This window comes from Gopherus evgoodei, chromosome 4, assembly GCF_007399415.2.
Source record: "Gopherus evgoodei ecotype Sinaloan lineage chromosome 4, rGopEvg1_v1.p, whole genome shotgun sequence".
In the NCBI taxonomy this organism is placed as follows: domain Eukaryota; kingdom Metazoa; phylum Chordata; order Testudines; family Testudinidae; genus Gopherus; species Gopherus evgoodei.
In genome coordinates, this window is record NC_044325.1 from 154,266,710 (window position 1) to 154,293,020 (window position 26,311).

General features: G+C 42.6%; 1 protein-coding gene across 1 annotated transcript; it reads right to left on the reverse strand.

Moving 5' to 3' along the window:
- Window positions 1–2,110: 2,110 nt before the first annotated feature.
- LOC115651089 (olfactory receptor 1019-like) lies at window positions 2,111–3,058 on the reverse strand. Its single transcript, XM_030561969.1, has one exon. It carries the CDS (start codon window positions 3,053–3,055, stop codon window positions 2,111–2,113), a length of 945 nt encoding a protein of 314 aa, XP_030417829.1. The 5' UTR covers window positions 3,056–3,058.
- Window positions 3,059–26,311: the final 23,253 nt, after the last annotated feature.

Here is a 26,311-nt window from a genome sequence, read left to right on the forward strand (position 1 = left end):
TTATAATCATTATTATATTTTAACCAATAAACAGCAGATGGAAGAAGTGTGAGTTCTCTGTATCATTATCCTTATTTCTATGACTCAGCCAATCCATGTCATGTACAGAACATAATATAATGTAACAGTCAAATACAATATTAGAAATTGGTGTTTTTAAGATCCATGAATGAGGGTCTGTGACACTATGTAGAATCTGCAAGATGCTCTGACATTTGGCTTCAAGGACAACTGCTGTTGCCTTTTATGTTTTAGGCCAGGTTGGAGTTCAGGTGAGAGGATGAGAAAATCGTATGTAACCTTCATCAGTTCTGAGATTTCATCCAGTGGAGGGCACTGTTAAACATACAGAATAAAAGCAACCAGAACGGAGGTAACGATTATCAAAGCTCAGCTTAGGGAGATAGGTCATGTTATCAGAATGTGTAACGATAAATTCCCCAGAAAAGTCCTCTATGATGAGCTTAGGGACTTAGTCTGAATAATGCAGAGTTGACCTTTATCATGCAGAACTAGCCTGCACCAAATCAGAGCATCTTTTCTCATCACTGCACCGTGCCGACATTAAGAGGATGTTGTTTTACTCTTGAGTTCTCAACATAGAAGGTTGTTTCCAGTCAACACAACCTGCCTCCCTGTCTTCACGGTTAGGTGGAAGGGGAGCATCCCAAAACTTAATAGGGGCCTGAAACCTTTTTTCTGTTTAACATGGGGTCACAGGCCAGAGAATTCTGAGAACCACTGGTTTTACTCATTAAAAACTGTTGCCGTTTTATGTAGGGCTTTTATTTATTTATCTTCTCTCCAACCCATGAAAGAGTTTCTCTGGCAATCCTGAAATTGTATCAATGGTCTGCTTTGTTTGGTTTTCTTTGGACATTGTAAACATTGAGACAGGTTCATCCCTGAAGTAACTCCCTTGAGAATGATATGGGGACAGATCAAGAACGAATGTAGTCCAATCAATCTATAATGTACTAGTACATATTATGAAGTAATAGTGTGATGGGGCTATCAATATTCATAGCACTAGCAAGCTTGCTCACACACTGTGACATCTGAATATTCATACTGGATCTGAAGTCAATCAGAGTCTTTTCATTGGCTTCAATGAGCTTTGGATTTGTTCCTTGTTGGGGGTGTTTGAAAATTTTCCATCTAAACTTTCTGTTGATGGGGAAGAAAAGGAGTGGTTGCCTGGTAGGGGTATCTGGTCATTGGAAGAGGCTAATCATGAGGTCACCTGACAGAGGGTAAGATGGTTATAAAAGGGCAGAAGCTGCTCTATTTGGGTTCTATCTGGCCATGTTTGACCAGCTAGATCTGAGAGGAGCTGCATGCAGGAGCTAGATGAGGAGGGGAAGGAGCAGTCTGTCTGAACACAGATGGATACCCCAGAGGACGCCCAAGGAAAGGATGAGCTAGCGAGGTCCATTGATGTTAGGATGTGTGTCCTTTTCTAAATGAGCTTGTACTTTATTAGTGAAGCATTATCTCTACAGTGTTAGATTCCGGTTCAGAGTGTCCCTCTCTGTGTTACATTCTTTACACATACTGTGTGGCCCTGGGGGGGAGTTCGGCTGTAACCCGGAAGGCTCACGCTGTTCTTTGGCATTCTAGGACAGGGGGTGTTTAAGCTGCGGCAGAGTCTGAACAGTCATCCCTGAGCCCAGGGACTAGGCAGCTAGATAGCAGGTTCTAGCTCTCCAGAAAGGGCGCTAGACAGAGCGTCTACACCCTGATTGTGTGCCTAGGAACCCTGAAACTGCAGCAGTGACTGGCTCCATTCAGTCTCTGGCAGCTTAAAACATCTGGGGATCCAAGCTGGGATTTCCCTCAGCACCAGCTGATCGGTATCCAGCAAGGGGAGCTGAAGGGGGTCTGTGACAAATGCTCTCTTTCGACAATGTATTCTTTGCAGCCTCACGGTCATTCCTGGACGTGGGAGACTGAATTATCAATATGAACAGGCTTGGAGATATATATATATAATTTATCTTTTTTGGAACAAGCCACAGAATACAGTTAAAACAAAGGAAATCAGAGCTATGAAACAGAGAATTCACTATTTATTTATCATTTGTTTATTAATAAGTACAAATCCCAATGATTATATTAACTGAGAACAAACCTTCCTGTTTATCATCCTTCTAACAGCGTCCTTCACCTCCTTGTTCCTCAGGCTGTAGATCAGGGGGTTCAGCATGGGAATTATGAGTATATAAAACACAGAGATGATCTTGTCTGGGTCTGTGGTGTAGCCGGAACTGGGTCGTAAATACATGAAGATCATAGTCCCGTAGAAAATTGTGACAGCTGTCAGGTGGGAGGCGCAGGTGGAGAAGGTTTTGTATCTGCCCTTGGCAGAGTGGATCTTCAGGATGGCAATAAGGATGTACATGTAGGAGAATAGTACAATGAGAATAGTTGTCATGACCACTATACTGGACAAGGTGAAATGCACCATGTTAGCGTTGTGGGTGTCAGAGCAGGACAGCTTAAGAATTGGGGGGATGTCACAGAAGAAATGGTTGATGACATTGGAGTCACAGAAGGACAGGGTAAATATAAATGGAGTCTGAACAACTGCATTCACAAAGCCACATATGTATGAAACAACCACTAGTAATACACAAAGTCTCTTTGACATGACGACGCTATAGAGCAAGGGGTTACAGATGGCTATGAAGCGATCATATGCCATTACCGCCAACAGGCAAACTTCATTGGTCAGAAAGTTACAGGCAAAGAAAATTTGTGCTGCGCATGCAGCGAGCGAAATGGGTTTGGCCTGAACCACAAAAGTCATCAGCAACCGGGGAGCAACAACCGAGGAATTCCCAACATCTGCAAGAGACAAATTGCAGAGGAAATAGTACATGGGGGTGTGGAGTCGAGAGTTGAACCTGATCAACACAATCATCCCTAGATTCCCCGCCAGGGTGATAACATAGATCATTAGGAATAACACAAAGAGGGGGACCTGAAGCTCCGGATGATCCATGAATCCCTGGAAAATGAAGTCCGTAACCATGGTGTGATTTCCCTCCACCATTTCTTCCAACCATGTTCTCCTTTACAAGGGAAAAGTGAAAAGCACAGTTAAACAGAAGCCAAGAAAGGACCAGGAATGGATCCTTCACACTCATTCTGACTTCCCTCATGAAATATTGTACCAACCCGAGGCAGCAGGAATACATCAGGGGACAATCCCAGGGAATACACTGTTTGCATTACACTCACACTGTCCACTACAGTTAAGGCTTTGTCGTGCTGAGAATTAGCGCATATTGTGTATTAAAGTGCATCCAACCTGATAGCCTATACAGTCAGAAGTAACAGAGAATGGTAATGTTCCATATGAAAAGGAAAGTCAATGAGTATACAGAGGGACCAGTGAATCGTCTAGAGTTCATTCACTAGCCCTGCTTTTCTGTTCCTGATCCCACGGACATCCCTGGGAGCTCTGGTATTCATCTCTTTTGAAAACTAGAACTGGAAAAAAATTTCAATTGAATTTTTTTTTTCTGGGAAAAACGCAGGTTCAGCAACACCAAAATCTTTTTAGTTTACATGACTTGTAAGTTTCAACATTTCCTTTATTTTTTAAACAATCATTTAAAAATGCTCAAATGGAAAACAAAACTTTTTTTTTTAACCTGAAACATTTGGTTGGACCCTGATTTGTTTTACTTTAAGATTTCCTGAAAATTTCAAATAAATTCCATGACCCAAAATGATTTTTTTCTGACTTTCTGAACTTGCTACAAACTATAAAATCCTTTATTCACACAGCTTTGTTAAAAACACAGGCCAGTTTAAAATGCATTAACTAAATATGCATTTAGATCCCTAACAGTGGACATCTGTAATAGAGATCTGTTATAAACCCACTGTGAAAAAACGTACCTTTTGCAAATGTGCATTATAACTATTTTCTCTCACACATTGCAAATCCTTCTACACGGCAGTGATGCTTTTAGCTGGCATAAACTGAAAGTCTTTTCTGTGTAGATTCAGCAGGGAAAATGATATGGCATCAGGCAACCTCGTCTGCAAGCTACTGGTTTTGGTTTAACGAACACTAGACACTGATAGGTTCTTGCTGAGTGTAGACCCAGACAAGTCTCAGGCACTGACAGAAAATGGAAGCACATAGGCAGAATTCAGGGAGAATGTTACCACTAGGAAAAGAAATAAATTCAGGTCAATTGAAATATTTTATTCTGATACATTCTATATCATCTATATTATGGTTTGGTTGCAAACATTTTTCTTAGCCGCAATTAGCTGAAATTTCAAAACGACTTTTTACTTTGAATCATTAAAATGGATTTTGTTTTATTTTGAAACAAAAACATTTCAACCATTTTTTAAGCTTCCCCCCTGCAAATGTTCATGTGGAAAAAATTGCCCAAACTGATCCTTTTCCACAAACCATTCCAGTATTGATGAATGGGTGATGAAAAAAGTGTTCAGTGGGAACATACCTGACTAGCTCTGATCACAACATTTTCTCTGAAAGTGATGATACAGACAGACTCCCAGAAAATGAGTCTTTGATACATTCCGTTATGATCTCCATTTGCTTCAAGAAAACAGGAAATGGGCCACCTCTTAATTAGCCCAACGACTTCAGCTGAGCTACTCTGGGTACATACCTGTATGCATGAGAACAGTATGCGGTCAGAAATGTTGCTGAAATTAATATGAGACGTATGCCGATGGCAGTGAAGTATCTCATTCCTGTTTTGGATTTGTAGTCTAGATAGAAAGTTACCCACGCTATTTTCAGGTATTTAATATTTATTGAACAAACCGTTCTCAATCCTGCCAGTTCCTTCTGTCATGTTACCTGCGTCAGGGGTTAAAAAAGTTAAATTATTTGAATAAAATATACAGAACACAGGAATTTACAGAACAGGTCCTCTAATGATCTATTCATTTATGGTGGTAGTCATTACCGTATGCTTCAGAGGTAGCTGCAAGTCATCATAATAAGCGTTATAGAATAACACGGTACTGGGGGAAGTTCCCTCCTCAGTTTAGTCAGTAACCTCCAGCAAACCCCATGTCCCAAAGCCTGTAAACGTTGTCACCATTCCAATGCCAATACAGATATTTTTAATATGCATGCCTATATCAAATCCCTTTTTGGATGATTAAGTAGATAGATAGACAGATATAAGGGTGTATGGGGATAGATTCAATAGATAGTTCAGTGGATCTATGGCCCACTTACACCAGCTGCAAATTTGACCCATTAATTCCAATAGAGCTGTACTGACTTACACCATTTTGAGATCTGACCCGTTGATGGCTAAGGGGTTATTGAAGGCTATTGAGATTGAAAGCCTATTTTTTGATCTCAGAACAGGCACCGCAAGGAAAGTGCTTTGCAGCCTTTTCACAGACCTTTCCCTGTTTTCTCTTCCTCCTGTAATGTGAATTCTGACCTGCAGAGAATATTTGAAGACCATGGGTGAGTGTAAAGTGGAATCATGTATTGGATCTGATTTAGGCTGCACATATTCTGTGTATAGACTGAGAACCTCTAGCCCCATTGAAGTCATTACATCATCTTAAATCCAAACTACACCTTCTTTCTTTCAGGATCAGAATTCTTGGTATTAATGGAAAAGTGAAAGTTATTTAGACTAAATAAATTACACAAAACATAAAATATTAATGCCTTATTTTCAAATTTCCCCCTTACTCTATTTTGTTCTTACCAAAGTAAATACATCCAACAGTCAGGAAACTATATTTTATGCTGAAAGAAAAACAAAATAAACAGAAGGTTGTAATGGCCAAAAATCCGAGTGCAGAAAAAACTAACCTCAAAAGAATAATCAGAGATAATGTTTATTCCACTTTTGTTGGAGCTAGACTCGTGAGACTTACCAGTGGAGAGAGCTATTTCATTCTTCTCTCTAAAAGCTGGTGTGTTGATGATGCAGAGTATTTATATCTGCTTCAGTGGCCACCAGGGACAGCACCTCAAGACTCGGAATCACAGGCGAGGCAGAAATGTGATCATTAAATATCCTGTACGTCCTTTTGGAGATTGGGGCTAATCACCAAGATTTGTTGTCTCCAATAGTTGGGCATAAGTTCAAGTGTCCTCTGTATTCTCCTTCTTTTAGTTTCTAAATTTGCTGCCCGCATTGCCCTGAATCAGAGAAATTCTCAACTGGTAGCCCCTTCCCTGCCAGGAGTACACTGTGACATATAGTTGATTACAAAGTTTTGAATCCCAGTTGGCATGTTCTGTGTCTCTGGAATGATGGCTAGATGAAGAATTGATATCGTTCTTCGCACGGGCAATATGGGACACAGTTAGTTTCCACAGATCATTTCTTGGTCTGGAATAACATGAGCAGAGTGGCTAATAAGATTGTGTCCCATCCCTGTTTTTCTCCAGAAGTGAAACGGCAGTGAAAGTTAACACTACAGACAAAGCTGCATTTTCTATCTTTGCTGTTCTTGTCTTTTCCTTTTTGTGTGTGTTTGTCTTCTAAAAACAGGATCAGACTTCAACAACAGTAGGAGCATTAATAACAGTTTCAGAGCATCTCAACTAACTAAAAAGTGAGAAAGCCAAGCAATTGGCATGAGCACAGCATAACCCTGGAAAAAGCTAGAGAGAGCTTCTGTCACTGCTGGCTACATAAGCTGGGGATGGTAAAGTAAAAAATTGGTCATTTCTTTCTTAGGCCCTCCTGAGTTCAGAGAAACAGGAGACTGCATTAAAACAAAATACCAGAGCCCATCAGTTTCTGCTTCCAACTGGAACATCCCCAGGGCCCTGAAATGTAGCTAGCGGCTTGGCCCATGTATTCCATTAAAGTTAATACCGTAATACTGAGCACTTATTGACTGGATACAGCACCATGCTCAGTTAAAGTTGGTTTAAGAATATTATAGAATGTTGACATATTTTTCTAATAAAATTATATGGAAAATTTCCATAAGGAATTGGCTTCAGGTTTGAATACAGTGTAAAACCTCTTCTACTGGAGGCTAAGGGAGAGTCTTGTTTATTCACTGAGTGGATTATTTTAGTTTGGAACTAAAGATTCCAGCTGGGCAGGAAATGGTTTTCCTGTCCCATGAAAATTGTGGAGATTTAAAAAATGTCCCATCCCAAAAGCTGATATTTTCATTGTTTCCACAAACCATAAAGCTGGGGAAAAATTGATTTTGATCAATCAAAATATTTTGTTCCAATAGTTTAAATTATATGAACCTTTTAAAAAATAATTAGCTAATTATCATTTTGAAACAGTCATTTTGAACTCAAAAAAGGTAATTTTTTGTTTGGAAAATGTCAAAAATGAACATTTAGACAATTTTAAGCTTCTTTTTTTCTTTCAGAGCAGCAAAGAGTCCTGTGGCACCTTGTAGACTAACAGACATATTGGAGCATGAACTTTCATGGCTGAAACTTTTTTTCAGAGAAAAGTGCACATTTAGCTACACCAGAATGTTTGCCCAATTGTATTGGGATCTTCAGGATGGAAAATCATCAAATAAATTCATTTCCCCACTGCTAAACCTTGCTGTTCAGCGTCCCACCTCTGCATGGAGGGGTGAAAGTAAAGCTCTAAATCAGAGTTGGTGAGAACAGGGGCTTGTTTGCATTGGGAAGCTATTCCTGAGCAAGGTAATATGTGAATTTAAGGCACTAGAGCTTTCCTGAATAGCTCCTGTTATGGACACTCTTAATTTACTGGATTAAACTAAACCAGAAAATGGCATTCTTATTTGAGGCCATGTAGGGAGTTACATTAGACAGCTGTAGAGTCAGTTTCCCATGTCGACCAGCGGTAAAGCAATAGAATTGTATCATTGGTGAGACTAGGGCTAATCAGTTTATATAGCAATTATGAGAAAAAAAATTGTATGATCAAAAGAACTCTGTGAATAGCTGATTTCTGAAACGTAAATGAAAAATTTAGTTTCTGGTTGACCCAAATTGATTTTTTTTTTCAAAAATTTCAATTTTTTTGGCTGACTGACAAGTTGAATGAAATGGTTTGTTTGATCAGTTGCTGTTTTTGCAATTGTTATATTTTTTAATAAAATTTTAGTAAATTTTGAAACAAAAAGTCTTTTAAATGGGAAACTTAAAATATTTTGACCTTTTAGATTTTTCTGAGGTTTTAGGTCAAAGCAAAACAATCCAGCTCATTTTACACAGATTCATAAAATATTTCAGTTAACCTAAATCTGTGTTGCTCAGAAAAAAAGTATTTTGGTCCAACTTTCCTCTCCCCCCAGTTCTAATGACCAATATATCGTGTTGCTCAGAGTAAAACTAGCTCAATTCAGTTTAGTCATGAGGCTCACATTTTCAACAGTGAGGGTGGTTAACTACCATGGGAAGTGATGGTTTATCCAGCTAGAGCTGCTGTGAAATCAAGACCTGATGACTCTCCAGAAGATACACTTAATAAAATGCCAGTTAATGGGCTTAATACCGAGGGTAACTGTATAGGAATGTGACCTGAGTTATACAGTCAGACTAAATGATCTCATTGTCCTTTCTAGCCCTTAAAATATATGATCAATTTATAGCATTGCTGTTTGTAAACCTATAAAATCACTATATGGCATTGACAACGAGGAGTCCTGTGGCACCTTAAAGACTAACAAATTTATTTGGGGATAAACTATCGTGGATTGGAACCCAGAGTTTATGCCCAAATAAATTTGTTAGTGTTTAAGGTGCCACAGGACTCCTCGTTGTCTTTGCTGAAACAGACTAACCCAACTACCCCTCTGAAATATATGGCATTGGTGGGAGTAACGTTACATGAGCATTATTATTGATACTACTTCATTAATTCATTAGTATTGGGCTTAATCCCAGCCCCATTCTGTTAGGGGCTGTACGAACACATAACACAAAACCAACCTCGGGTCAAAGGAGCTTGTAACGTAAGCTAAAAATAAGAGCCAATGGTGCAGATGACAAACAGGTGGGGAGCAGCACAAGGTGACAAGATGATTGAGAATAAAGCTGTATAACAAGTGTATGGAGCCTTGTCAGAATTGGATTTTTAAGTTTTTTATAATTTTAATTGATAATATCAATGTTTATTTTTAAGCCTTTTTTATTTTAAATGTTTAAACCTTTACAATTGCGGGAAATTATGGGGGATCAGACAACGGGAGGTCAGACATCAATTTTTTTAATGACAGTTGACACAGATTCAAAAAGTTAAAGCTTTATAACTGTTAAAACACAAATTGCGGACATCACATGTCAAAATATACAACAGAAATATCCTTAAATCAAACTCTAATACGTTCTCAAGCTGTAATTTTTCTTACTTTGCCTAGCTGTAAATTTCAATTATTATTGATGGTAACATTTGTTTAATTGGTTTGTGTGCATATGGTGAAATCAATATTTACCAACGCTTACTGAGAAAAATCTGTTCCTTCCAAGCCTAAATATATACGATAACACTGTTAAGAATGGATGTATATAGCGCTAGTATGAATATTGACGTAATCTATATAAAGGCAAGTGCCAAGTACTTCACTCTAGAAGGAAAACTCAAATGCATAAATACAACGTGGGGAATAACTGGCTAGGGAGAAGTGCTGCTGAGATGGATCTGGGAGCTCAAGATCATCCCAAGTTAAGTATGAGCCAACAACGAGATGCAGTTGTGAAAAAGTCCGTCTAGGGTGTATGACCAGGTGAGTTGTATGTCAGACCAGAGCGGTGATTGTTTGGCTCTGCTTAGCACTGGTGAGGCCCAGTTGAAGTTCTGTGTTTAGGTTTGAGAGCCGCACTTTAGAAAAGATGTGGACAAATAGGGGAGAGTCCTGAGGGGAATGACAAAAGGGTTTACAAAGCCTGATTTATTAGGAAAGGTTTAAAAAAATTGGGCATGTTTTGTTTTGAGACCAGACGACTGAGGAGGGATCTGATAACAGTCTTCAGCTCCGTTAAGGGCTGTTATACAGGGGACAGAGATCAGCTGTGGCAGCCCGTATGAGGCCCAGATGCCAAAGAGAGCAAAAGCCTTGAATTCTCATAGTGCAAGTTACATACTGAGCATTAATTAAAGCAACACATTAAGAAATTAAGCAAGCTTATTTAATTTTTAATCTCCGATAACCTTGCAGGGCACCATTTCAAATAGATGAATGGTCACGAAACAAGGAAAGGTGCCTATATTCCAACAGCCACATAATGACAGGACATTAGGTAACATTGGTCCTCTCAAGCAATAGTAAAACATAATTTCCACATGTTACATCAGTTCTTTGAGCTTCATTTAATTCTTGTACAACATTTCTGATACACGAACCAAGGCAGTGACACACAGACCATACTAGGATCATTCTTCTCTCTAACCTGGCAGCATCTTCTATGGGCAAGCTGGGAGCAGCCCCTAGTGGCAGCCAGCAGCTCTGCAATACCAGATCTGGGGGAAGTGAAGGTAATTCTGCACAGAATATTAATGTGATATGAATTGTGCATTGTGCAATGGTGCAGAATTCCCCCAGAAATAATGGGGAGAAGACGTGAGAACAAATAATCATGTCACTCAATAAACGGCAGGAAGATGCTCAGATATTATGGTGATGTAAGACTATATCGAATAGAATCAGAAATTGGGGGTTATTTTGGACCTTCTTCCACCCAAATGTGGAAGATCAATTATCCTTGTGCAAGAAAACAGGAGTAGAAATAGTGAGCATATGAGTAAAAATTTCTCACACCCCCACTCCCCACAGAACAATATATCGGAGGGCAGTTATTCTGTACCCCAAATGTCTGTCTGCAATGTGAGTCTTAGTCACTTAATTGTGCGATTCTGTCATCAAGAGATCTGAAAACGCCAGAGAATCTGTCTTGGCTTTATAAGCTAGCAATAAACACTTCAACTTAAAAATCCGTCCTTTTACTAATGTAAATCCTTCGAAGTCTTTCAGTAAATGCCAGCTTTCATCAGCAGGTAGGGTTATATTTGAACCAAGCTGGGATAAATAATGGAGTAAACCACTTTATTTTCCTGAGATAGAAACATTTTCTTTTTAATGTAACCCTATTTTATCTTATTTATTGGTTAGTCAAAGTGAAATGTAGCTAGCAGGCTGGAAAGCTGAAATAATAGGAAGCCAACAGTGCAGAAATTATTCATGATGGATAAGATTCTGAGACAGTCTCTCTTGTCGGAAAGTAACATAATCCTCAAATTGCACCATTCATGTACATTGATGAGTCATGGAGCAGCATTAGAGCTGGTTAGAAATTTTAAATTATAATTAATTAATTTTAATAACTAAAATTTAAATTTTGTGGGAAACTTCATGGAGGTTCCCCCCCAGGAACATCACAGTTTTCAGAAAAACAAAACAGCATCCCTCCTCTCTATGTAAATATTTTGGGCTTGAAAATATGTTTTTAAAATCTGTAGGGTTTTAGTTCCAAATTTCACCACACACTGAAAATGTCCCACTCAAATATTTGGGGTTTGGTTTCCTTTGTTTTCCCCATGAAACATCAGAGGAAGTTGGACTCGACCTGGGTAGCTATATACCACATTCTGGTCTTAAACAAAGAAGGGGCTACATAGATGACAAACCGTTTTACCAGTGTTATACGAAAGTTAGGAAACAGCAAAGTTAAAAGTACAAGTGCAATCTTAACTCTTTCACCTTCTGCATATGCATTATTAGAGTTCAAGTAGTTTGAAGTCAAATGAAGTTTTGCCACTTGTCTTTAATAAGATCAGGATTTAGTGCAAAATATAGATATATATGCAACGGAGATGAAAATTATCAATATATTTCTAACCAGTAAAGCAGAACTAAATGACAAACTAACTTTTCTGCAACATTGAAAAAAAAGTCCATGTGGCTCTAAGTACAATGTATGTACTGGATAGCACGGAGGTAGTGCCACAGATAAGGCTGAGTTTGATTTACCGTGGTGTGCTGAGGTCACTGCCTTTCATGCTGACCATATTAAGTCCCTGTTTCCTTGTACTCCCCTATTAGTCTGTCTGTGTCCAGCTGTTGCCTCTGGACATATTTAAGCCACTCCCTCCTAGTAGTTACACCACTACACCCTGACTAATGAATGAATTTTCTGAGAATTTGCTACTGAATCTGTTAATTAATTTCTGAGTTAAAATTAATTTTAAAAATACGTCCTTTAAAAATTTAAGTGTCAAACCATTTATTTCTCCCTAAATAACCCAACCCAGGTCCTCCCTATCTCAATGGAAATGACCAAAGAACTAAGTCTTGGGTGGATCTGGGGCAGTGGGTAGTTTTTTAAAAGAACTTTTTAGGTCTTTTTCCCTGTTATTTTACTTAACTGCAAATGTTCCCTTCACAGCAAGATGTATTAACAAAACACTATTGATAGTGTCATCATCTTCGAAACAATTCACACAGTAATTTATTTCTGAATCACTGTACATGCAAGCTTGTTTTCATTAGTACTCTGTCTAAAGGGTCACCACTTTTCCCAAGGGCAGGACACACAGCCTCAGTTGCTCTGAGACTGGGTGGTGGAGCTCCAGCACCCCCTGTACCCCCTTGTGAGCTCCATAGCAACTCCACCTTAGTTCAGACTCCCGTGGAGATTTTACCTTCCTATGGAGTGATGCAACCCAGCAAGTGTTTACAGTGACACGGGGCAGCCTTTGCAAAGTGAGGTAGCATTTCATAGGCACCTGGACTATTGCATGAGCAAGTCCTGAGGCTAGCGCAGGAAAACCAAACTTAAGAGAAAGTCCAAGTGTAAAAATAGAATCAGGCAGGCCATAAAAGCATTTGAAGAGCAATTAGCAAAAGACACAAAAACAGAAAGTTGTTTTTAAGGGAGGGAGACCTCAGCAGCAGGAAGCCTGCTAAACAACCAGTGGGGCCACTGGAAAATTGAGGTGCTAAAGGAGCACTCAAGGAAGATAAGGCCATTGGGAAGAATCTCAATGAATTTTTTTGCATCAGTCTTTACTGCAGGACCAGATGGTATTCAAGTATGAGTTCTGAGGGAACTCAAATATGAAATTTGCACAACTACTAACTGTTGTATGTAACCTATCACTGAAATCAGCCTCTGTACCAGATGACTGCAGGAAAGTTAATATAACCCTGATTTAAAAAAAAAAGATACAGAGATGATCTTGACAATTACAACAGTAAACTTAATTTCATTACCAGGCAAATTGGTTGAAACTATAGTAAAGAACAGAATTATCAGATACACAAATGACCATGATTTGTTAGGGAAGAGTCAACATGGTTTTTGTGACGGGCAATATGCCTCATCAGTCTATTAGGATTCTTGGAGGGGGTCAACAAACATGTAGACCAGGGTGATCCAATGGATATAGTGTACCCGGACTTTCTGAAAACCTTTGACCAAGCCCATCGCCAAAGGCTCTTAAGCGAATTAAGCAGTCATGGGGTAAGAGAGAAGGTTCTGTCACGGATCAGTAACTGGTTAAAAGACAGGAAACAAAGGGTAGGAATAAATGGTCAGCTTTCACAATGGTGAGAGGTAAACAATGGGGTTCCATAAAGAACTGCATTAAACATATTCATAAATTATCTGGTAAAAGGGGTCAACAGTGAGGGTTCAAAACTTGCAGGTGATACAAAACTACTCAAGATAGTTAAGTCCAAACCTGACTGCAAAGAGTTACAGAGGGATCCCACGAAGCTGGACGATCAGCCAAGGGAATGACAGATGAAATTCAGTGTTGATAATGCAAAGTAATGCACATTAGAAAACATAATCCTAACTAGACATATAAAATGATGGATCTAAATTAGCTCTTACCATGCAAGAAAGAGATCTTGGGAGTCATTGTGGACAGTTCTCTGAAAACTATGTGAAGTGGTGGTTCAAAAAGCTAACAATGTTAGGAACCATTAGGAAAGGGATAAATAATAAGAAAATGTCATATTGCCTATATATAAATACATCATATCCTCAGTCCCTGAATACTTTGTGCAGTTCTGGTTGCCCTATCTAAAAAAAAAAAAAGATAGATTAGAATTGAAAAAGTCCAGAAAAGAAAATAAAAATGTCCAGAGTTCAAGCTTTATTTTTTTTTTGAGAAAAAGCTGAAATTTTCTGCTAAAATGGTTGATGCATAAGAATTTACGTGTATGTGTGTAAAAACTCCATAGGCAAGGGGAACATTTTCAGAAAGGTTTAATTGTGAATTGTTCTCCTTCAGAGAATTGCAACCTTTCAAAATGGCCACCAGCTCTCATAATTGTTGACAGGAATGAGGCTAAAGCTGCCTCTAAGCAAAGAGGTCCTCTTTCAGTATGAACACCATCTGCCATTATTTCCAAAGCAGTAAAGTCAAGCTGCCCTCACAGAAGCTGGTGGTCCATATCAGCCCAGAGAGCCATCCTTGAGAATAGAAGATGCAAGCTGTTTTGAAAGAGGGCAGTTCCTCTTGGTATCTTCTGAACTGAGTATGGCTTTAGGTTCAAAATCCATCTTTTCCCTATAATGTTTTGTGTGCATGCGAGCTCTGATCTGCACACTGACTGGAACAAGGGGGCTCTCAAGGAGCTAGATATCTGGCTTCCTTTAATTGCAAACACAAAAACTGCAGAGACAAATAAGGAGGACAAGTTTTCAACTATTTGGACCATTGCATCTATCATATTCCACTTTTGCAGGCTTAGTTGCGGCGAGAACACTCTGAGCACTGATCCCGTGGCAGGGCCGGCCCACAACATTTTGGCATCTGAGGCAGGGAGCTCAAATGACACTTCCATACCCCCTCTCTTGGGCCAAAACTTTGAAGGGTCTCAATTCTGCCTTCTTCCTGTTCTACTCCTCTCATGGTACTGCTCTGCTACCTACCCCAATAAAGGAGAAACTCATAACTTAAAATGCCTTGTTCCAAAATTTTAAGTAACATAACTTTCAAATGCCTGAACAGCAAATGTAACTTTTCTTCTTGCATGGTAAACACTGGTATTTTTATCTGTTTGAATAATCAAAGCGGTGCTTTCTGTGCCTTCTTGGTTGCAAAGATTTGAACTGCTTCTGCTTCCTGAATGCCCACAGTCTGGGCCAGCTAATGCTCTACTGAGATGGTTGCAAGGCTGACCTGTGTCATTGTGGAGTGTAGACGTATTTTTATTAATTTCAGCTTGGAGAAGCTGCGTTCTCCAGTGGCAACTGTTACAGGAAGTGTTAGAAGTATGTGCAGAGCAACAAAAGCATTTGGAAAGAGGCTGGTCATCTTATTTGTGCACATATATTCCAGAACAGCCTTTGGAGTAGATCCTGCTGAAATGTAACTTGAAAGGGCTTTCAGTTCGGGGTCTCTTATGGGATTATCCCGTGCCTCATAATCAAAATGTCGTCTTCTTCGGTGACTCTTATATTCTTGAATGGGCGGGAAAATAGCTTCAGCGTGAAGTTCCTCTGCCAACTTCTGTGCACTCTTCAGAATGTTGTGAAATCCCTCATCTGACCAGTAAGACTGTAGGTCTGACTTTGCTTTGTCCAGTTGTTCCATTGCTCCAGATATATCAAGGTCAACACCTTGGAGGCTCTTGCTTACAACATTTATTTCAAACAATATGTCATGCCACAACATTAAGCCACACAGAAATGTGAAGTTATGTATGTTTCTGGTGATTCCGTTTCCCTCTGCTACCGTTCTCCCAAGAACAGTTCCTGTCATAGCATTATCCTCCATAATGGGAACTATGGCATCAAACTCAGCCATCAGCTCCACAATTTTAAGGAACTTTCCATTGTTTGGCACATGCAGCTGATCTGAAGTGCCAAGCAGTGCTGGGTTTTGGGTAGCAGCATTCTCACAATGGCAATGAGCCTTTTCAGAACATTTTGCCAGTAAAGACTCTGATGCAATCTTCTCTTGATGCTGATCATCTATGGTGGCCTTTAACCTTAGGCTCATCTCAAGCTCTTTCCACCTATGGAATGCTCTCTGGTGAATTGCTATTATCTCATGGCATGCCACATTTCTAGCCAGACTTTCCAGTCCTTTGTTCCTGTAGAACACAATGTGGCTGGAACATTAGACTGGAGGAGTTTGCAACAAAACCAGTATGCAGCATTCTGGGTTTTTGAGTACCTAAGCCATGGCCTCTCCACTTTGTCACCATTGGGGATTTCACACCAGGAATGTGTTGGATGGAAACTTCTATTTTCATTGTCTTTGGGGAATGTGAAGTTTTTCACTTTCTGTGGCCCATTCAGTACAAGGAAGTCCCTCAGGCTACTGCTCAAGTGGGTCCACAGTCCTGGATCATCTAGATTTAAGGAACTAAACTCAGCAGCAGCTGTTTCTTGTGTCTCCACCACACTCTTCTCTGAGCTACACTTTTCTTCAGGAATGTGCATGGTTCCAGCCATTTGAGATGGAAATATGGATGTTGTAGCAGTTGCCAAGTCTCCTGCACTCTGACTAACTGGAAGATCAGGCATCTCCTCACCACTCACATCCTCACTGGGGCCGGAAGGCTCACCGTGAACATTTGTGTCTCTGTATCTCAGGAGAGCTCCTTCCTGCTTAGACAGAAAAGCTTCCTTTGCTTTCTTTCCTTTTCTGAATGCTGCCCCAGAGGGGCGTTTTCTTCTCTCTCTCATGACTGCTGTTCTGGGCCAGCTAGAGTGGCTCTCAACACTCCGTTGAAGGGGACAAATGAGCAGGCTGGTAGCAGGGTCTGAGTGAGGGAGGATATCAGCCTCTTAAGGGCCTAACCAGGTCCTACTACTTCAGTTGACTGCCTGTTCTTTTCAAGTGGGTTCAGGGAAGCAGCAGGAAACAGGAAGCTCCCTGAGAAGCTGGTGTTAATCAGTCCAGGCTCCTGGGGGTGCTTGAGAGGTACATAAGAGGCTCCTCCTCCTCTCTCTCCCTGCAGCTCCTGCTGCTTTCTGTTATTCCCTCTCCCCTTTTCTCCTGCCTGCCTGTTATGTCTCATGTGCCCCACTTCCTCCAGCACAGCACTCCACCATCTCTGTGCATCTCGAGCGGAGAGAAAACATATGCACCAGCACCAGACACAATTTTCTACACTCTGGGTCCTAGTGGTGCCTGCCCACAGTCTGGCACCTGAGGCAGCCGCCTCAGTTCACCTCATGGTAAGGCCAGCCCTGTCCTTTGGGCACGGAGAACCTAACTCCCATTGTGGTCAGCCAGGGAGGCTGGATGTGCACATTGCAGGAAATAGATGGTCAGGGCAGCATAATCCACTGAAAAAAACACGTCTTGCTAATTGCAACCCAGGCTCTCCCTGTGTGGCTCTTTGTCCTGCCTCTGTTGGCTAGAGCATGAGCAGAGCTTTCTGAGACAGCTGCTGCGGCTGTGGCCAGTCATCGAAGCGCGTTTCCCATCGTCTCTCTTCTGGCTGTGGATGTTCGACTGCAGCAGCCCCGCAGAGGTCCCAACCTCCCTCTCTAATGTCCATTCTCCCCTTGCTTGCATGGCACTTCATGGACCATTGAGTAGCCTCCTGAAAACATCCCAGTTATGGACACAGGCACCAGCACTGATTCCACAAGCTAAAGTCCCCTTTGCAATCCAGGGAAACAGCCTGGGTTGTCTGGAGCGCAGGGTTTGGCCCATGGTGACTGCAGACCCTGCCCCTGCTGCACAGCGACTCCTGGGATCCCTTTAGCCCATCAGCACTCGGCTCTCCCGCATTCTGCTGAGCGGCTGAGATCTGGGGGAACAGAAACCCTTTGTTAGAGACGGAAAATTTCCTCCCAGGAACACTCTGTCAATGGCTGCCAGAGGCCATCCCTGCAAAACCCCAAATGTGCAGCCCCTCTGATTCCCACAGGGGAGATCTCAGCTTATTCACTTGTCACCCATGGCCACAGCCTCTGACAGGGGGAATGTAGAGGGAGTTTTGCCAATTGTCCCTTCTACAACACCCAGACTGGGAGGAGGCTTGGCCTTGTGATGTGAGGTCTGGGTATGAGAATCAGGGCTCCTGGGTTCTGGGGCTCTGGAATGGGGTGTGGTTTAGTGGCTGGAGCTGGATTTGTTGACAGTGAGTGAGAGAGGTTTCCTGAAGGAAGCCTGGGTCAATCTCCACAAATTCCTGTGATGTCTACATGTGGCCACGATTTTACTTACCTCTCAATGTAGGTTATTTAGCCCATTCCTGGACACACGTGTTACATCTGCTGCTGGCCATCCCTGAGATGTAGGTCCTTCATCCACACAAGGACATGGCACATCAAGGTCAATCCAGCAGCTCCCATCCAGTCTTCACCTCCGCAATGGATGGCAAGATCTAACCTGACCAGAGAAAGACAGGGTGGTGTTCTTCAGGGGAATCTGCTGGTGCTCCTGCATCCCCTGCTCCACCTGACACCCCGACATGCTAAGAGTTTTCCAAAAATACCACTAATCTCGGATAAACAAAGCAGCTGAGATGAGGTCAGTGTGGGTGGATTTACTGAGCAGACTGGTTCTAATGGAAGAACAGATTTCTCCCCTGCTCTAGGGAGATTCCCACAGGAAAAGTCTCTGATGGTTGGGGTGGGGGCAATGCAAACCCTCAGCCCCTTGAATGGCAGGAAATCAGGACTCGGGGAGTTAAGGGTGTCTCTGTCCTGCTGGAGGGAGCAGACCTGGAGAGCAGAAAGAGCTCTAGTGATATTGTAGGAAAGACAGTGACTCCTACCTGTGAATGTGGCTGAAGCTTCTGGCAGACACTAGAGTCCCAGATTCTTACACCTCCTTTGGGGATCCTTTTCCTAGGAATAAAATAAGGACACCACACAGAGAATGACATTTGAATCCCAGGGGATGTGGGATCCAGGGAAAAGGGATGATCTCAGCCAGGCTACGTACCAGGAACCTTATTTTTTTCCCAAGAGCCACAATTACCCAGATGAGGTTTTCTTCCCTATTTGCTTTCAGGTTATTTACTCACAGTATTCATTTGTTTGCTTTGCCAGATCTCCACTCTCTGCAGCTGTTCATTGGTTTTAGTAACAGTCTGTCAGTTTTTGCTTCTGTTTCCTCTTCTTACAAGGTAGCATCTGCTCAGCACTTTTTAAAAAAAAAATCAATTCAAACCAAAATCCTGATCCTGCATTGCAGAGGAAGATTTCTGAAAATTTGGCTGCAGAACTTTAGTGTCTGCATATTTCATTCCCTATTATTTATTCAGTTGCAGGTCTGATGCAATCTGCACCCCCAAGAATGCCCATATGAAGCACGGGGGGCCTTAGAATACCTGTTAAAAGAGAAGAAGAGAGTGGATTAAAAGGTGGGGAAATCAACCAATGCATCAGCACTTCTCTGCGTCATTGAAGCACCAGGCATGGGAGCGAAACAGGTTACAAATCCCGATGGTTCTTTCCCACTAGACAGACATCCAAAAAGAAAAAGGCCTTCAGCCAATTATTTCCTTACACTCTGAAGGGGTGAAATCCAGCCCTGTGCAGACAGCCAGGGCAAGGTCTGTGCATCACAGCGGGGTTAAGTGGCACTTCACTGCCCAGGTGCTGGGAGACTTCGGTGGCACAGTTTTCCTCCTGGATTGGAACAGCCGGCTGGAATCCTGTGAGGTACAGAGCAGAGAGAGGTTAGGGCCACAACGTTCACCTCAGAGGCTGAGCTTCTGCAGACTCTTGGGATGTTCCCATCTGAGGAGGAGGATTTTGGCCAGCCCCAGGTCAGAGCTTTCAGTCACTTCAACCAGTGATTCTCTGGCACAGTTGATCTAAAGTAAAAGCTGAACTTCTCAGGCCTTGCCCCCATCTCCGACCCCCCTCGCACCTCGCATTGCCCTCTAACAGCTCTGTCCCTTCTCTTGATCCCTGCCAAGCCCAAATACAGAGCCTAGCCCACACTCCTCCTCTCTTAGACCCTCTCCTCACCCGATCCTCCCCTACCTTTGACAGACTGATCCCTGCGCCCTTTACCCAGCTCCTGGAGAAATCATGGCTCCTCAGGACAACCGGGGAGTGGGTGGTTCCAACCTCTGTGTGGGGTGCGTGGTTTTCCATCTAAGCATCCCTGAGAGCCAGCACGTCTCCATTTCACAGGATGAGGGAAGTCTAGGAAGTGCTGCACATCTTGAGGACTTCAAACTTCGCCCCATTGATGAATGGCTTCCACCTTATTTGGATCAACCGTAACATCTTCTGGGGAGAGGATGTACCCCAAAAACTCTGTGGGGAGTTGGCTGGAGGTTCCGCTTTTCCAGTTCTATGTTGAGACCACGCTGCCGAAAACTCTCCAGGTTCGGATGTGCTGCGTGTGCTGCTCTGGGTTCTCCAAAAAGAGATGTATGTCACCCAAATAGATGACACTATATGGATCCACGATGACCCCAAATACATCACTGATGAAGTGTTGCAAGGTCAGGGGACCATTAGTTAGCTCAAATAGCATATCAGACCGTTAAAATGTCCATAGTGTGTTTTGAAATCTGTCATCCATTTGTCCCTTGCCCAAACGAGCGTGAGATTGGAAATCCTTGCAGATGAAGTTTGATGAAACCCTTTGCAGATTTCCTGTGAGCCAACAATTGTGGGATTCACAGCAGAGGGTAATGGTTCCAAATGATCACTTTGTTCAGGAGCTGATAGTCTAAAGAGAGGCGTAGCAGAGTCCCACATTTCTTCTTCCGAAAAAGGGCCTGCTCTTATGAACGGTTTTCATGATTGTATGCAGGGAGATCCACTAATTCTGGTCCCAACAATGTGGAAATACAGGGAAAAGCAACTTTCAACCAAGGTGGTAGGTCAATAGGGCAGTCATAGTCCTGGTCCAGAGGTAACGAGTCCACATTTCTTTCCAAGGTATCCATATAATCTTGATATTTATCAGGAACGCAACCATCAATCAAACCCTAACCCCTCCCCTTGACCCTCCCAAGCCCTACCCATTGACCCCTTAGTCCCTCTCACCTGTCACCGGAAGTCCCGCCCCATGGAGGGTTTTAATTCTGGGGTCAAGGCAGCCACATGACTGGAAGCAAGGTGTGTCATGTGACCCCTCTAAGAACTCCTCCCACAACTCTCTACCAATCAGGATGGGTTTCATCCCAGAAGGACCACCCTGAGAGGAGATTTGACCAATCAGGGTGAGTTCCGAGATGGGGTGACCCATCCAGAAGTGGATCATGTGACCTCTCTAAGAACTCCTCCCACCGCCATCTACCAATTAGGATGGGTTTGACCCGATAGGACAGCCCCAAGAGGAGATTCTGACCAATCAGGCCGAGTTCTGGGGCAGGGTGACCCATCCGGGAGTGGGCCGTATGACCCCACTAAGAACTCCTCCCAAGGCCCTCTGCCAATCAGAGTGCAGCACCATTACCCCATAAGTCCCAGCACTGGACAGACGAGGCCATCTCTTACCAAGGACACATGTTTTAGAAATTGTGGAAAGGCTGCTGAGAGGAAACATGGACTCCTTCACCACCCCGTTGAGAACTTCAGACTCTGCGTTTGACCTGAGGGTCTTTGACCGTCTGCGGAGAAAGCGCTACATCAGCGACAGCCCTGAGGAGGAGGAGGGAGTGACGGAGGGGAATCCTTCGGCCCAGACATTGATGGATAAACCGGAACCAGAACCCAAAACCCAATTGCTTGTGAGACACCCCAATGAGCATGGTGGCCTCTCTTTGTCCACCCCCTTAGAGGTGGAATGTGATTGAGGCTCAGGGGAGTCACCGGTGGACAAGGTGAATGGAAAAGACATCACACAGGTAAATGAATGATTAAGAAGCAATCGCTTCTTAATGGGTAAGGAACCAGGAGCTGTGTAAATCTAAAAACAAGCAGTGGAGTGCTTACACTGTTTCTGTTCTGAAAATCTCTCAACAGCTCAAAGATGCCTTTCTAGATGGCTCGGAAGCCCTGGACAGCATTGCATCAAGCAGGGAAGATGAACTGGGCCCACCTTGGTTTTGCTCAACGCTGATACAAATTGTTGAAGAGGACTCTGAGGATGATGGCCATGAGGTGTTTCGGAGGAGGCTTGGCATAGAACTAACTGGGCCAGTGCCACATCGTGAGTGTAAAAAAGTCATGCAGACTATTGTACATGTTCCTGTTTATCCTGCCCTTAAGCACTGCCTTAGGGAAAAGCTTTGTGAAGATTGAGAGGGCCGTGTCATAGATGCACCAGCCCAACAGCCCCATGACTGGGTGACTTGGACTTCAGTGGATATCAACTGCAAGCTCCGGGGCCTATGTGCTGAGCTGGGTTTGGAAAGCTGATTAAACACCGTTATTGCCAGAGGTTATGCTGTGCAATGTCCGTGCCTAAGCCAAGAACATGTAGCGCAACGGGGGACCTTGATCAATGCTGTGCAAGTCAGTGGAGCCCCTGACCGTGTTTTAAAGAAAATAGCCTGCTTACAGCTGAAGTGGAAAAATTGCAGGCATCTGCAGGTTCATTTTCTTTAAAACACAGTCAGAGTATCCACTCAATTGCACAGCATTTCTCCAGTTATGGCAAGCATGTGAACAAGGACGTGTGTATCACTAATTGTGTTTCTTTGCTATAAAAGCTGTTGAAAAATCTCTATTCAGGGGGATGCCAGTTCGCTGGTCCCCGCCCCCAGCAAGCTCGTAATAAAGGGGCCTAGGGCGATTCTGATCCAAACACAACACGGGGTCATTTTTCCACGACACGGCGTGATATTGACCGTCTAGTCCGCACAAAAAGTTACAGATCCCTGCTTAAGTAAAAGACTATTTTTAAGGAATCTAAAAGGATTCAGTTAGAGAATGGTGAGGGGACAAACACGCGATAGAAAACTTGGTAGCTGTAAATTAAAAAAAAACTCTATTGAAAAGGGCTTTGTGACTCTCTGTGTTTCTCTTAGAAGGCCTTTGGCCCTTAAATGAGCTAAAAGTTTTAATGAAGCAGCTTGGTTTGGTTTCAAGGAGCTGCATGTCTTTTCAATCAAAAATCAATTGTTTGTGAGAACCTAGCGCTTGTGGGTTTTGTGTGTAAAACTGACCCGTTTACAGCAAAAAGCTGAAATGTATGTTGTGAGGGGTGGGGGGAAATTCTAAGAAATGTGCTTACAATAAAACAAATAGGTTGTTCAGACCTGTGTTTGAGTACAATAGAGTTGACTTATCCTGTTGAACGGAGTGGTTTTAACCAACCCCCTCCCCCCCCCGCCCCACTGAATAGCCAGGGTGACTGTGATTACTTACCCTTGTTGACATAGGATTAAATTTGATAGGGGTGGATGGGGGTGGATGATGAGTTCTGATTAATATGAAATGAAATAAAGCCTCAGGAATTCACAGATGCTATTGGATAGTTTAAATATAACTGCTGGAGTTGGTGGAACACTATTGGAGTTTAAATATAACTGCTGGAGTTGGCAGAACTCAAGTGGACAGTTTCAATATGACCCCAGGAGTTGGTGGAACACTACTGGACAGATTAAATATGGTCCTGGAGTTGGTTGAATGCTATGGGTCATTCTTTCTAGAAAACACCCGCCCCCCCAAACTTTAAGCATGAAAGAAATGTGTTTAAAAAAAACAACTCAAGCCCCAAGACATTCATTGATATCTGCAAAGGCCCCCCCGCTTGGAAGTGGATACTGTTCAATACTGTGAGAAGGCCCTACAGAAAAATTTATTTTAAGTTACAGAAAGAAAAAAAAAAAGCCCTGTTGTGCAGACAACTTGGTTCCCCCATCCCAGATCACAACAGGGTGTGCTGCGGGAGGGGTGCCTAAAGTCCTTAAGGATCTGTTAGTTCAGAGCTGTGGTAATTAAATTAACCTGCTAGCTGCTATGCTGAAGTCTGTTTGAAACAATGGGCTAAGATGGTATAAAAACCTCAGGTCTGTTGGAGACTGTCCTTTTCAACAGAAACTTTCTGGAATGGCTGCTGGACGGCAGACAGAGGTACGGCTTGCTGGCTTGAACTCTGAAACTATATATTGTATAATGCCACTCTTTGCCCAGGCTGTCTTAGGAAAACAATGGTGCCTATCTTCATTGTAGTGTGATCTGCTTAGCATGGACCCAGTAACTTTAAGCTGCAGTTCACCACCAGGCCAAGGGAAAACCCATTTTAACTCTAGTTGTGCTTAATACTGTTTTAAAACACTTTAGGTCTTGCACAGTTTGTACAGGGATTTGGTGGTAATAGTAACTAACATTTTTGCTTCTTCTTTAACCTGAAGGCCCAAACACATATCGGGGGAACAGAACGAGCATGTGCCTGCAACACTTGATCCCTTAGTGAAAAGGAACTTTTTTGCAACTGGTTTTTAAAAGCATGGGGAGGGAGGGGTATTGAAAAGTATATGGAGAAAAACTTGGCTTGGTGTGTTTCTAAAGCTGCTGCTTTGTGTGTGAGAAAGGTCTGTGCAAAGCATAGGTGTAGGGTTTTTTAGAAGTATTTTGTTTGTTTCAAACTAAAAAGTTTTTATTTACTGTGCATAATGTATGTGTTTTTAAAAATGGGTTTGAGGCAATTGTGGAGAATCATACTAACTAACCCAAAGGCCCAAGCACACATGGCTGGGGGACAAAATGAGCAGGGGCTTTGTTCTGCATGGTAAATGCATGGTGGGTGGGGCGGTTATTGAAAAGTATATGGCTGCAAACTTGGTTTGGTGTATTTCTAAACCTGCTGTTTTGTGTGTGAGAGGGGTCTGTGCCATGCATAGGTTTAGGGTTTTAAAAGTACTTGGTTTATTTCAAACCACCAGGGCTTTTTTCCTGTGCAAAATGTGCTTTAAAATGGATTTTAAAAGCAGTTTGGTTTTTATTTTGCAAAATGTATTTTTAAAAAATGTTGTTGAGATTTTTGTTGTTGTTTGTTTGTTGTTTTTTGTTTTCTTTTTCAAGTGGTAGAAATAAACTCAAACCTGTGTTTGTCGTACAGCCTGAAATGGATGATTTGTTTTAAAGCTGTGACTTTTTAAACAGAAAAATACCCTAATGAATATTTAGTTTTTAAGTTTACAAGACGGTTTCATGTGTTTTATAATAACGCTTTTTGCTCCACAATATGGTGAAAACATGAGAGATCCTTAGAGCCGAGGGAAAACAAGCTGAGAAGAAAAGGGAAAGAGACAGCTGAAAGGGAAAATTCACCAGCATCAGTGACTGATGGACGGATGAAGCCCAGTAAATATATTTTGCTTATTGGTTTGGTTGTTCTATGAGGTTTTGTATTTTAAGTGAATCCATAGGTGTGGGTGAGAAAGATGGTAAAGTTCAGTTTTGTAAAATGGTTCCCCCCACCCCCCATAGGCATGTGCAACTTTTCTGACAATGCCTAGTCAGCACTACAAGGACACCTCCTCCAAAACCGCCAAAGAAGCAGGAATCTGCTTTGAGACCTTTAACAACGTGAAACAGCACAAGAGTGCAGATGAAGCATCTGGGCAGTCCAAACCTCATATCCGTCAAACCCAAGAGCAAAACAAGACTCTGGTAAAAAACAACCACATAACCACAACTCCAGTTCCTCAGCAGCCACTGCCACACCAAACCCTGAGAAAACGCTCACATTCACAAACCCGGAGCCTGCGCTCGAGGGGCTCTGAACGTGTGCAGAACCACACACATTCACAAACCCGGAGCCTGCGCTCGAGGGGCTCTGAACGTGCGCAGAACCACACACATTCACAAACCCGGAGCATGGGTGCAAGGGGCTCTGAATGTGCGCAGAACCACACACATTCACAAACCCGGAGCATGGGCGTGAGGGGCTCTGAACGTGCGCAGAACCACACACATTCATAAACCCGGAGCCTGCGCTCGAGGGGCTCTGAACGTGCACAGAACCACACACATTCACAAACCCGGAGCCTGCACTCAAGGGGCTCTGAACGTGCACAGAACCACACACATTCACAAACCCGGAGCCTGTGCTCGAGGGGCTCTGAATGTGCACAGAACCACACACATTCACAAACCCGGAGCCTGCGCTCAAGGAGCTCTGAACGTGTGCAGAACCACACACATTCACAAACCCGGAGCATGCGCTCGAGGGGTTGTGAATAAAACCCCAAAGACTGACAAATCATTCTCCCAAAACCATAAGCTCGTCACTGCTCCCCTATATTCCACTATTTGGGAAGACTCTGATGCTTCATTCAGAAAACTGATCGACGCTGTGTCCCCGGGGGAGTGGGGGGGTAAAAGAACGGTATTCTAAAAAGAGTTGGGAAAAATCTGACGCTTCGCTCAGAACACTGGTGACGTCTGTATCCTCAGGGGGCCTAACGACCGACTGCAACTTGCTTACTGGATGCTGAAACGAGTCTGTTCTTCAAAGAACTGACTTAGCTGAATACTAAAAGG

Coding starts and splice junctions, on each gene's coding strand:
- LOC115651089 (XM_030561969.1), bottom strand. CDS start 3,055: ATGGTGGAGGGAAATCACACCATGGTTACGGACTTCATTTTCCAGGGA.